This window comes from Macaca fascicularis, chromosome 1 (genome assembly GCF_037993035.2).
Source record: "Macaca fascicularis isolate 582-1 chromosome 1, T2T-MFA8v1.1".
Lineage (NCBI taxonomy): Eukaryota > Metazoa > Chordata > Mammalia > Primates > Cercopithecidae > Macaca > Macaca fascicularis.
Window position 1 is genome coordinate 187,503,302 of NC_088375.1, and position 13,924 is coordinate 187,517,225.

The 13,924-nt window shown below is 40.1% G+C and overlaps 1 protein-coding gene across 10 annotated transcripts in view; it reads left to right on the plus strand.

The window, feature by feature from the left end:
- STIL (STIL centriolar assembly protein) overlaps nucleotides 1-13,924 on the plus strand; it is an 80,241-nt gene that overhangs the window by 31,952 nt on the left and 34,365 nt on the right. For 6 of the 10 annotated variants that reach the window (XM_045371391.3, XM_045371397.3, XM_045371406.3 and 3 more), the window contains 4 exons: nucleotides 1,964-2,047; nucleotides 4,899-4,985; nucleotides 9,144-9,294; nucleotides 11,080-11,189. In XM_045371391.3, the coding sequence (XP_045227326.2) occupies nucleotides 1,964-2,047; nucleotides 4,899-4,985; nucleotides 9,144-9,294; nucleotides 11,080-11,189 (432 nt within the window). Of the gene's footprint in view, nucleotides 1-1,963; nucleotides 2,048-4,898; nucleotides 4,986-5,057; nucleotides 7,207-9,143; nucleotides 9,295-11,079; nucleotides 11,190-13,924 lie in introns of those variants that run through there. The other 4 variants (XM_045371402.3, XM_074007425.1, XM_074007428.1 and 1 more) reach the window with 2 other exon arrangements.

A 13,924-nucleotide genomic window follows, 5' to 3' on the forward strand; every position in this document is an offset into this window, starting at 1 on the left:
TCCCCTTGCCCCTTCCTATCTAGAATCGTCTATGGTGACATTTGCCATGCCAGGTGCATTGGCACACACCTGTAATCCTAGCTGCTTGGGAGACTGAAGCAGGAGGATGGCTTGAGCATAGGGTTTCAAGGCTGCTGTAAGCTACAATAGTGCCTGTGAATAGCCACTGCTCTCCAGCTAGGACAATATAGTGAGACCCCATCATTAAAAAAAAAAAAAAAATTGACATTTGCCCTTTATATATTCTAATATTTACTGGGGCCCATTATGGAATAGGTATTATGTTAGACATTGGAAATAAATAGATTAAAAACTATACTTACTATCCATTGAATATGTTGACATCTAAACATGATGTGTTATAATGGAGGTTTATATACAGTGCTGGGAAAGTAGGGGGAGGGATGTCCAAATTTCCTGGGGAAATCATAGAAAGCTTGAACTAATTTTTTTTTTTTTTTTTTTTTTTTTTTTGAGACGGAGTCTCGCTCTGTCACCAGACTGGAGTGCAGTGGCGTGATTTCAGCTCACTGCAACCTCCGCCTCCCGGGTTCAAGCGATTCTCTTGCCTTAGCCTCCCAAGTAGCTGGGATTACAGGCGCCCGCCACCACACCCGGCTAATTTTTGTATTTTTAGTAGAGATGGGGTTTCACCATCTTAGCCAGACTTGTCTTGAACTCCTGACCTCGTGATCCACCTGCCTCAGCCTTCCAAAGTGCTGGGATTACAGACGTGAGCCACCGTGCCCGGCCGCCTGAACTAATTCTTTTAAGGAGTAGAAATTTATCAGATGAGCAAGACATGAGGGAGAACTTTCAAAGCAGCTGTGTCATTGTTGATATGTAAATCTTAGGCCAACTCAGGCTTAATATTCTTGTCACAAGACCTGACAAATGTATTGTCTTTGTGTTTTAGTGTTATTAGAGCAATAAAATATATCATCAGTGGTAATACCAAGGCTTTATATCAATAATGGCATTTTGTTTTCTGTTTTTGAGATGGAGTCTCACTGTGTCGCCCAGGCTGAAATGCAGTGGTGCGATCTCAGCTCACTGCAACCTCCACTTCCTGGGTTCAAGTGATTCATTCTCCTGCCCCAGCCTCCCCAAGTAGCTGGGATTACAGGCGTGTGCCACAATGACCAGCTAATTTTTTTTTGTATTTTCAGTAGAGATGGGGGTTTTGCCATGTTGGCCATGCTGGTCTTGAACTCCTGACCTCAAGTGATCTGCCCGCCTCAGCCTCCCAAAGTGCTGGGATTACAGGCATGAGCCACCACTTCTGGCCCACTAATGGCATTGTTTTCGAAGAAAGATATAACAATAAAATAAACAATTCTATTTTGGTTTTTTTGTATTCTTATAACTTACTGTCAATAATAAATAAAATATAAATATAGTGTAATGTCCTTTTAGGGAAGAGTGAGCTTTTGGGTTTTATCATGATGGTTCCAAAGTCCTTTGACAGTGGTTGGAGGAATGTGGCACATGGAGGGTTGATTATACCTCTCCTAATTCAGCCTCCTTCACTTAGAAGTCACATCTGTTGCAGTCTTGTCAAATCACTTGGATGCATGAACATTTTCCAGTAATAGGGAATTCAGTTCTTCCAAGGAAACCTATTTGGTTCTGAAATTGTCTGCCTTAATGTTAACACTCTTGATTAAAGTAAATTGTAAGTAAAGTTGTAGAGCAAAACTTTTTTAAAAAGTTGTATAATCTTCAATGTCTTTTAATTGATAGATGGAAGTTTTAAGGTATTAAATCTCTTTAATCTCTTCCTCTTACCAGAGTCTTTTTACTGAGTCAGTACAAAGTTTCTGTTGTGTTTCTTTTGTGTGTGCAAGACAATGTTCATTTGAATTATCTCCACTTTCTAAAGTATGCTTCAGCATCTAGATTATGTCTTTTAGGTAAAAAGTACATAATTTCAGTTATTTTCACATGAATGTCTTCTGTTTAGATATCTTACCATGGATGAAACACGCAAATTGTTACTTTTGTTGGAATCTGATCCCAAGGTTTATTCTCTACCATTAGTGGGAATGTAAGTATTACATTATTTATGAAAACCTTATCAGCCAAATGTTCAAATGTATATGATAAGCGTGTGACTCAGTTGTACTATAACTATTTACATCATTTTATAAAGCCACAAAGATAAGTGGTTGTCAGGTTTTCTTATTTTACTATTAGAATCAGCTAAAATAAGATTTTGCCCAATCTTTTTTTTTTTGAGATGGAGTCTCACTGTGTGCCCAGACTGGAGTGCAGCGGAGAGATCTTGGCACACTGCAGTCTCCATCCCCTAGGTTCAAGTGATTCTCATGCCTCACCCTCCCAAGTAGCTGGGATTACAGGCATGCATCACTGTGCCTGGCTAATTTTTGTTCTTTTAGTAGAGATGGGGTTTTACCATGTTGGCCAGGCTGGTCTCGAACCCCTGGCCTCAAGTGATTTACCCGCCTCAGCCTCCCAAAGTGCTTGGATTACAGGCGTGAACTATCGTGCTTGGCCAGATTTTGCCCAACCCTAGGAGGAACTCTAATATATAAAACAGATAAAAGTTTAGTTCTATGGCTGGGCACAGTGGCTCATGCCTATAATCCCAGCATTTTTGGAGGCCAAGGTGGGTGGATCACCTGAGGTCAGGAGTTCAAGGCCAGCCTGGATAACATGGTGAAACCCCGTTTCTACTAAAAATACAAAAAATTAGCCGGGCATGGTGGTGTGTGCCTGTAATGCCAGCTACTCGGGAGGCTGAGGCAGGAGAATCACTTGAACCCAGGAGGTGGAGGTTGCAGTGAGCTGAGATTGTGCCATTGCACTCCAGCTTGGGCAACAAGAGTGAAACTGCATCTCAAAAAATATAAAAAATAAAAGTTGAATTCTCCTAGTTGAAGGTGAAGCCTTAGAGCCCTATTTCTTCAATATTCTCTCACTACCACTCATCCTTAAGTCACCCTAAAGAACTCACGGCTCATAATAATACCATTTAAAATCTACTGTCAGGCAATCTTGCAGAAACTCCTTTAGTGTTAATGGTCTTCTCTTTAGTAGTTAATGATATTTATGTGTTTAATTTATATATATATGTGAGTGTGTGTATATATATATAGACCCGTGTGTGTGTGTGTGTGTATATATATATATATATACACACACAGGCTGGAGTGCAGTGGCACAATCATGACTCACTGCAGCCTCAATCTCTGGGGTTCAGGTGATCCTCCTACTTCAGCCTCCTGAATAGCTAGGACCACAGGCACCAGCTACCACGCCTGGCTAGGTTTTGTATACTTTGTAGAGGCGGACTTTCGCCATGTTACCCAGGCTGGTCTGGAACTCCTGGGCTCAAGCCATCTGAGTTGATATCTAGACAGAATATTTAGAAATTTATATTCTTTCAGTATTGAGTACTTACTATATACAGTGTTATGCTTGATAATGTGTTGAGGTTGAAAGCTTCTTAAATAATGTAAAATCAAAGTGAGGTGATAAAACATTCAAATATTCATACACAGAAAAATAAAGAATATGATTTACTATAAAATGACCAGTATAGAAAGTGCACACTTAGTATTTGTTTTTTTTTTTTTTTTTTTGAGACGGAGTCTCTCTCTGTCACCCAGGCTGGAGTGCTGTGGCCGGATCTCAGCTCACTGCAAGCTCCGCCTCCCGGGTTCACACCATTCTCCTGCCTCAGCCTCCTGAGTAGCTGGGACTACAGGCGCCCGCCACCTCACCCGGCTAGTTTTTTTGTATTTTTTAGTAGAGACAGGGTTTCACCGTGTTAGCCAGGATGGTCTCGATCTCCTGACCTCGTGATCCTCCCGTCTCGGCCTCCCAAAGTGCTGGGATTACAGGCTTGAGCCACCGCGCCCGGCCCACACTTAGTATTTGTAAGAAAGATATGATAGGGAGCATTTTCCTAGAGAAGACAAACTTGAACTAGACTTTTAATTGTTTGGATAGTAGAAGGGAAGATTGATGGGGAAGGGAACCCATGTGAGAGAATGGCACATGCAAAGTGAATGAGAATGCACAGATGTTCTCTGGATCATGAAATCTACTTATAGTTTGCTACAGTCCTCGTATAGGCAATGGATTGTTGATGCTTAAGTAAATATTAAGAGCCTTCTCTGTTTCTGATTACCTGTATATGTTACAGCATTTAATCCTCAGCAACTCTGTGAAGTAGTTTTTTTTTTTTTGAGACAAAGTTTCACTCTTGTTGCCCAGACTAGAGTGCAATGGCAGGATCTCGGCTCACTGCAACCTCTACCTCCTGGGTTCAAGTGATTCTCCTACCTCAGCCTCCCGAGTAGCTGGGATTACAGGCATGTACCACCACACCTGGCTAATTTTGTATTTTTATTAGAGATGGGGTTTCTCCATCTTGGCCAGGCCAGTCTTGAACTCCTGACCTCAGGTGATCCCCCTGCCTCGGCCTCCCAAAGTGCTAGGATTACAGGCATGAGCCACTGCGCCCGGCCGTGAAGTAGTTTTAGGCTACAAACTAGTCTGTACTACTTCAGCCCATTCTTTCCAGTCCAAGCTAATTCATTCTAGTATACTGCTTTCATGTCTGTTAACCATTTTCTTTCCCACATCTCAGGTAGAAGATGACAGAGATACATGTGCTTGCTCTCTGTCCTTCTCTCTCTCTCAATATATATCTATATGTCTGTCTATATATATCGATATAGTTATATAGATACAGATGTCTATATATTCTTCCTCTTAATTATCGGCACGTTTTTAGATTTCTTATTAGTAAGGCTCTTTAATGTATGGCAGATAAAAGCCATACATCTACCTTATTATCTTAGGAAGAATGTAAAGTATGCTATATATGTAAGTGACTATGGTTTTTAATTTCTAGTTTTTTCTTTTAGTTGGCTGTCTGGAATTATACATATCTATAGTCCTCAGGTATGGGCTTGCTGTTTGCGATACATATTCAATTCTTCTGTTCAAGAAAGGCAAGTGATATTTTATTCTGTAGTATTTTATTTTGATCCTTTCCCCCATTCATCGTTTATGGTCCCATTTAAAATTCACGTAATGCCTTAACCTTTTACAATACTTATAAATAAACATGTACATTAAGAAAAAACAAACCTTATATTAAATGAGAATAAAACCAGATTTAAAAAAGATGAGGTTGCAGTATACCTGGAAATACGAAGGAATTCACTTGCCTAACCACAAAACACAAACCTTTTAGGGGTGGAAAAAAACCATAGAGATTGTCTACTGTAGCATCCTATTTTGTAATTAAGGAAGTTAACTTTCAGTGAAATGACTGCAAATGAGTTTGAATTTGTTACCTTACAGGTGTTTTATTAAGTTACACAGTGTTACTACTAATACACAAAGAAATACTTGAGACAAGATTTTTAATTTCTTCCTGGAACTGAAGCCTAAACATTGGAATTAATAGTTAGGGAAACTTTACTTTTAACCTCAACTCTTAATAGATAAAGAAGGTAAGAGACAAATGTCAGTATTTGTCTCTCACCTTCTTTATCTATTAAATGAGAAGGTCTGTTTTTATCTACCTTAGGTGGCTATAAAGGATTTAAAAAAACTATATTGAAAAGGCAATACAAGCACATAGTAATAAATTGACATATGTAAATATCTACAATAGAATAGATCTCTCTTCCTCCCCATTTCCCTAGACCCCCTTCTCAGAGACAGTCACTGTTAAGTGATATCTTGTGCTTCCTTCCTGAAATAGTCAGTATTTCAATATTCATCATAGACAAGTATCACCTTTTCCTGGCCTGTAAAAATTAAACCATAGCATCCTTTCTTTTCTTTATGTTGCTTTTTTCTGTATAAATTATACCTTGGAGATCACTACATCTTGGCATATACATATTTAATATACATATTTTACAACTAAAGAGTATATAGTACATACTGTATTTTAAAAACAACTGGCCCTTTTGTCTTGCAGATAGTGGTCGACTGAACATTTTATGCATACATCTTTGTGTGCATATGCTAGTATATTTGTAGGATAAATTTCTAAAAGTGTTTTTTTCTAGGCCAAAGAGTGTGTAATTTAAAATTTGGTAGATATTGCCAAATTGCCCTTCAAAAAGACTGTACCAGTTCATAATTTTTCCAGCAGTACACGAGAGTGCCTTTTTCTCTCTACCTGTGCTAACACTGTGAAAGAAATATTTATTTATTTATTTATTGAGCACCTATTATATCTATTATGTTTACGATATTGGGGATGAGAGCAAACAAAATAAAGGTCCCCAGACCAGGCATGGTGTCTCATGTCTGTAAGCCCAGTACTTTGGGACTTTGGAAGGCTGAGACAGGAGGATCGCTTGAGGCCAGGAGTTCCAGACCAGCCTGGGTACCATAGCAAGACTTTGTCTCTACCAAAAAAAAAGAAAAAAAGTTAGCTGGGTGTAATGACACATGCCTGTAGTCCCAGCAGGAGGCTGATATGGGAAGATTGCTTGAGCCCAGGAGTTCAGGCTGCAATGAGCCATGATTGTGCCACTGTACTCCAGCCTGAACAATACAGACCCTATCTTAAAAAAATAAAATAGGCCGGGCATGGTGGCTCACACCTGTAATCCCAACACTTTGGGAGGCCAAGGTGGGTGAATCACTTGAGGACAGGAATTAGAGACCAGCTTGGCCAACATGGTGAAAACCCGTCTCTACTAAAAGTGCAAAAATTAGCCTGGTGTGGTAGAGCATGCATGTAATCCCAGCTACTTGGGAGGTTGAGGCAGGAGAATCACTTGAACCTAGGAGGCAGAGGTTACAGTGAGCTGAGATCGCACTACTACACTCCAGCCTGGGTGACCAAAAAAATAAATAAATGAATAAATATAAAATAAAATAGTCCTGCGAGACAGTTAATAAACAGAATAAGTAAAATAAATAGTATGTTAAAAGATGATGAGTACTGTGGAGAAAAATAAAGCCTGAGAGGAGGATGTTGTGTGTCTGAATGATAGTGGCAGGTAAAGAGTTGCCATTTATTTATTTTTTAATTTTTAAACTTTGTATTTTTGTTTATTTTATTTTATTTATTTTTTTTGAGATGGAGTCTCGCTCTGTCGGCCAGGCTGGAGTGCAATGGCTCAATCTCAGCTCACAGAAACCTCCACCTCCCGGGTTCAAGCAATTCTCCTGCCTCAGCCTCCTGAGTAGCTGGGATTACAGGCATGTGCCACCACGCCCTTCTAATTTTGTATTTTTTCAGTAGAGACAGGGGTTTCTCCATATTGGTCAGGCTGGTCTCGAACCCCTGACCTCAGGTGATCCGCCTGCCTCGGCCTCTCAAAGTGCTGGGATTACAGGCGTGAGCCACCGCGCCCAGCCAAGAGTTGCAATTTAAATGGGTAGTCAGGGAGGCCGATTTGAGGTGAGGGAGTAAGCCTTGTGGCTGTCTGGGGCACTGTCCTAGGCAAAGGATGTGTTAAGTGTAAGGGCTCTGGGTGAAAGATCACGTTACATCTTCAAGGAACAGCAAAGAGGCCACTGTAGCTAGAGAGGAGTGAAGGAAGGGGAAAGTAGCTGGAGATGAGCTCAGAGAGGTAAGTAGAGGGCTGTCGTTAAACTTTTTACCTCTGCTAACCTGATAGATGAAAAATAATCTTTTCCAGTACCTCATCTTCCAGGAACTGCCTAGTCATGTCTTTGGCCATTTTTCTCTTAGATTGTGCATCTTTTCATATTGCTTGTGCTAGCAAGCTCTCTCTCTATATATAATATAAAATACATAGAGAAATATATATTTATAATATATAGCAACAGTTCCCCCCCAGACTGTCATTTAACAGTATTTTTCCCAAACAGACTTACCGTTTTTTAGTCATATTTATTAATCTGTTTTCTATCATGCTTAGAAAAGATTCACCCACTCCAGGTATATTTACTGAAGTAAAAAAAATCACTCGTATTTTCTTCAGATGCTTTTGGAGTTCTACTTTTAACATTTTATTTTAACTTTTCAAGATAATTAGTTATATTTAGATAGCAGAAATTAAATGTTAGTTTTAGGTCCTTTGCTATGATTTAGTACAATTAAGTTTTATTATCAATTACTGATCATGCTTTAAGTTCATATTGACAGTAAATCCTCAATAAAATTAATTTTGAATTGCTCTTTTATTCTTTCTTTTTTTTTTTTAGTCAGAGTTTCACTCTGTCGCCCAGGCTGGAGTGCAATGGCGTGATCTTGGCTCACTGAAACCTCTGCCTCCTGGGTTCAAGCAGTTCTCCCTGCCTCAGCCTCCCAAGTAGCTAGGATTACAGGCGCCCACCATCACGCCTGGCTAATTTTTGTGTTTTTAGTAGAGATGGAGTTTTGCCATGTTGGTCAGGCTGGTCTCAAACTCCTGACCTCAGGTGATCCACCCACCTTGGCCTCCCAAAGTGTTGGGATTACAGGTGTGAGCCACCTATTTTAAGTAGCCACTGGCCTACTTTGTCTTTTTATTTTTATTTTTTATTGAGACAGAGTCTCGCTGTGTCGCCAGGCTGGCGTGCAGTAGCGTAATCTCGGCTCACTGCAACCTCCGCCTCCCAGGTTCAAGTGATTCTCCTGCCTCAGCTTCCCAAGTAGCTGGGACTACAGGCATGTGCCACCACACCCAGCTAATTTTTGTATTTTTAGTAGAGATGGGGTTTCACCATGTTAGCCAGGATGGTCCCCATCTCTTGACTTTGTGATCCGCCTGCTTCAGCCTCCCAAAGTGCTGGGATTATAGGCCTGAGCCACCACACCCAGCCTTTTTTTTGAGACGGAGTCTCGCTCTGTCGCCCAGGCTGTAGTGCAATGGCGCGATCTTAGCTCCCTCTAAACTCCACCTCCCAGGTTCACACCATTCTCCTGCCTCAGCCTCCCGAGTAAAAGAATTTTTTTTTTTTTTTTGTAGAGAGGAGGGGTCTTGCTATGTTGACCAGGCTGGTCTCAAACTCCTGGCCTCAAGCGATCCTCCCACCTTTTGCCTTCCTAAGTGGTGGGCCCCAGTTTTTGAACAAAAATTGGACCCTTTTAGTCATTTTGTTAACTAGATTGGGAGACTCACATGAAGTTATTTGAGTGTAATCATGTTATCATTAAATTTTAATTAAATGGCATTTTTTTGGTGCAGGGTTTTTTCAGAATCTGGAAATTTCATCATAGTTCTCTATTCTGTGACACATAAGGAGCCTGAGTTTTATGAATGCTTCCCTTGTGATGGCAAGATACCTGACTTTCGGTTTCAGTTGCTAACCAGTAAGGAAACATTACATCTTTTCAAAGTAAGTGATTTGATTACCTAGCACATTAGTGACTGTTTAGGTTTTGCTCTTTGGCAGTTTAAACCCAACAGATTTTAGCCTTTAAAATAGTAATCCAAACTATTTTGCTTTGTTTACTTACAAATAATCTTACTAAATGTTAACTTTATTCATTTATGGTTAAATGTTTTAAGTAAATCTTAGATCATATCTTCAACCAAATTACAATAGAGAACCAGAGGTTCCCCACAGAATAACTTGCCCATGTTTTTCTAAAATCTTTGAAGAATACTATCAGTTCATATATTATATCATTTTATACTTGTGAAGGTTAACTTTGTGGGATCTCAGTACTTTTCTTTGTCCTGACTGTATTTTTTTTTTTTTTTTTTTTTTTTTGAGATGGAGTTTCACTCTGTTGCCCAGGCTGGAGTGCAGTGGTGTGATCTCGGCTCACTGCAACCTCCACCTCCCAGGTTCAAGTAATTCTCCTGCCTCAGCCTCCAGAATAGCTGGGATTACAGGAGCCCACCATCACGCATGGCTAATTTTTGTTTTTTCATTAGAGACGGGGTTTCACCATGTTGGCCATTCTGGTCTTGAACTCCTGACCTTAGGTGATCCACCTGCCTCAGCCTCCCAAAGTGCTGGGATTATAGGTGTGAGCCACTGCATCTGACCATGACTTTATTATTTTTAAAATGTGTGGGAATAACAAATGGTTTTTTATACTTAAAGGCTATTATTTATATTATGTATCTAAGGAATCAGAATAGGTTGTTACTATATCATCTAATAAAATACCTAGAAACACAACTAGATGATGATCGTAGAGAAAGTAGATCTTTAGGCCAGGCATGGTGGCTCACACCTCCAATCCCAGCACTTTGGGAGGCCGAGGCGGGTGGATCACCTGAGGTCAGAAGTTTGAGACCAGCCTGGATAACATGGTGAAACCCCGTCTCTACTAAAAATACAAAAATTAGCCGGGTATGGTGCCAGGTGCCTGTAATCCTAGCTACTTGGGAGACTGAGGCAGGGGAATCGCTTGAACCTGGGAGGTGGAGGTTGCAGTGAACTGAGATCGCACTGTTGCACTCTAACCTGGGCAACAAGAGCGAAACTCTGTATCAAAAAAAAAAGAGGAGGTAGATCTTTGAAACTACGTGTCATTATACGAAAATATTCAAAGGCTACTTTTCAATAAAATTATTGGTTATTTTAGGTCTCAGACTAATAAAAGTACATTCTTTATTAGAAAAATACTGAATACTTTTAAATAACCACGTGTGTCCACTCTGATCTTATTTAGTACCTTCTTTGAGATCAGGTATAGGTTATAAATCTATATATTTTATATAAATATATATTTTGATATGATATAATATATACATTATATTACATACATGTTATATATAAAAATATATAATATATCTATGTACATTTTATATATTTATAGGTTATGTAAGCTATGAAGTTTTTGCATTTTAATTATACATATAATCATTTTAATTGAGATCTAATACTTTATTTCTGTTTTAGAGACATATCATTTATCATTTTATTCTTTAGATGGTATTCTCATTTCATAGTTATATTCACTGAATCTGTGATTATAACACAAGTGATTAACTTTTTCACTTATGTAGCAGGGAACTGGACAGTTTACAAAAGAGGGTTACAGTTACAGAAATCAGAAGTCTGCCACTCCATCATCTAGTGTTTCAGAGCTACTTTTCATCTAAATAGAATTCTCTGGTGTTCTTATTTAAGTCAGATCTCAAAATATGACCTACTTCATTTCAGAATGTTGAACCTCCTGACAAAAATCCAATCCGTTGTGAACTGAGTGCTGAAAGCCAAAATGTAGAAACAGAGTTTTTCAGTAAGGCTTCCAAGAATTTTTCAACTAAGAGGTAAAAGATCTTTTTATTATTATGTGTATGTTTTTTTGAAAATTACATTTATTAGTTTTTGGCGAGTAATTAAAATAACTAAACTATTTCTGATGAAACGATTTTTAAATCTTATGTACCATAAATGTCTTTGCTTTAAATGCATTCCTTCATATTCATTAGGAAGTTGGATAGTAATTTTAATGAAATGGCAACTCTAATATGGTTTTCATTTGGGTTGATGTATTATATAGGAAAAACACAGAAGTATTTGTTAAAAATTATCTTGCTTAGAAAGAATCTGCTTCCTGTTTTGTTGAGTGCTTTCCATTTGTTCTTCCTTCCTTATAAGTTTCTTATTTTAATATTTAAATCAAAGATGGGGTCTCACTGTATTGGCCAGGTTGGTCTCGAGCTCCTAGCCTCAAGTGATCCTTCTGCCTTGGCCTCCCAAAGTGCTGGGATTACATGTGTGAACCATTGTCCCCAGCGCTTCCTTATAGTTTTAAATCTGGACCTATCAGATAAACTACTGTAAAAGTAACTACTAGCTGCTGTGTGATGGCTCACACCTATAATCCCAGCACTTTGGGAGTTCAAGGCGGGCAGATCACTTGAGGTCAGGAGTTTGAGACCAGCCTGGCCAACATGGTGAAACCCCATCTCGACTAAAAATACAAAAATTAGCCAGACACAGTGGAGCGTGCCTGTAATCCCAGCTACTCGGTAGGCTGAGGTGGGAGAATCGCTTGAACACGGGAGGTGGAGGTTGCAGTGAGCTGAGATTGCACCACTGCACTTCAGCCTCGGCAACAGAGTGAGACCCTGTCTCAAAAAAAAGTAACTCCTACCTAAAAAAAAAAGGTTTTAAAACTTCTAAAATACACTTGGAGAATATTAATTAAATACTTGTGACTTCTTGGGTCAGTATATTCTACCTTTTGTGGTAAAGAAGACATTTCTGGCCGGGCCTGGTGGCTCATGCCTGTAATTCCAGCACTTTGGGAGGCAGAGGCAGGCAGATCACCTGAGGTCAGGAGTTCGAGACCAGCCTGGCCAATGTTGTGAAACCCCGTCTCTACTAAAAATACAAAAATTAGCCAGGCCTGGTGGTGCATCACTGTAATCCCAGCTACCCAGGAGGCTGAAGCAAGAGAATCACTTGAACCCAAGAGGCACAGGTTGTAGTGAGGCGAGAGCATGCCACTACACTCCATCCTGGGTGACACAGTGAGACTCCATCTCAAAAACAAACAAAAAAAAAGATACTATCTTGTATTAGGGTTCTCCACATTAACAGAAACAACAAGATATGTGTATGTAGAGATATTTGTTTTAAGGAACTGACTTCTGTATTTGTGAAGGTTTGGCATATCCAAAGTCTACAGGTGGGGGCTAAGCACAGTGGCTCACCCCTTTAATCCCAGTACTTTGGGAGGCTGAGGCGGGAGGATTGCTTGAGCTCAGGAGTTCGAGACCAGCCTGGGCAATGTGGCGAAACCCTGCCTCTACAAAAACAAAAAAGAAGTACAGAAATTAGCTGGGTGTGGTGGCACATGCCTGTAGTCCCAGCTACTTGTAGGGCTGAGGTGGGAGGATCATTTGCCCAGGAAGTCAAAGCTTCAGTGAGCCATGTTCGTGGCACTGCACTGCAGCCTGGGTGACAAAATGAGACTGTGTCTCAAAGAAAAAACAAAAACAAACAAAAAATGTCTACAGGTAGGCTGGTAGGGTGGACACCCAGGGAAGAATTGCAGTTTCAGTCTAAAGGCAGTCTGCTGGCAGAATTCCTTTTCCCTCCAGGAAGTCAGTCTTTATCTTTTTTTTTTTTTTTTTTTTTTTTTTTTGAGATAGGGTCTCACTCTGTTACCCAGGCTGGAGTGCAGTGGTGTGATCTCAGCTCACTGCAGCCTCCACCTCACAGGTTCAAGGAATTCTCGTGCCTCAGCCTCCCAAGTAGCTGGGATTACAGGTGTGCATCACCACTCCCGGCTAATTTTTGTATTTTTAGTGAAGATGGGTTTTCACCACGTTGGCCAGCCAGGCTGGCCTCAAGCTCCTGACCTCAAATGATCCACCCGCCTTGGACCCCCAAAGTGCTAGGATTACAGGCTTGAGCCACCTCACCCAGCCAGAAACATCTTTGCTGTCTTAAATTGTAAGACCTTATTCAACATTTATTGAATAATTATGGAAGAAGTAGCCAAACTAAGGAGACAATAGCACTTTCTTTAAGATTATTATTAAAAGCTACTTAGGAGTCTGAGGTGGGAGGATCACTTGGGCTCAAGAAGTCAAGGTGGGGAGCCATGATCATGCTACGCCAACTGCTCTCCAGCCTAAGTAATAGAGTGAAACCCTGCCTCAAAAAAAATAACGTTAAAAAACCTTGTTTGTTTTCCACTCTGGCCAAAGCTTTAATGAGGAACAGTCATTTAAAATTTTATCAAAATGTTTGTCTCTCCTAAAATACTGTTGTTATAACTATACAACCTGAAGTTTTTCCTTTTTGCCTTGGGTACTAAAAAAGCTAAGAAATGAGGCCAGGCACAGTGGCTCACGCTTGTAATCCCAGCGCTTTGGGAGGCAGAGTGGGTGGATCACCTGAGGTCAGGAGTTTGAGACCATCCTGACCAATGTGGTGAAACCCCGTGTCTACTAAAAATACAAAAATTAGTTGGGCATACTGGCACGTGCCTGTAGTCCGAGCTACTGGGACGCTGAGGCTCAAGAATCCTTGAACTTTGGAGGCACAG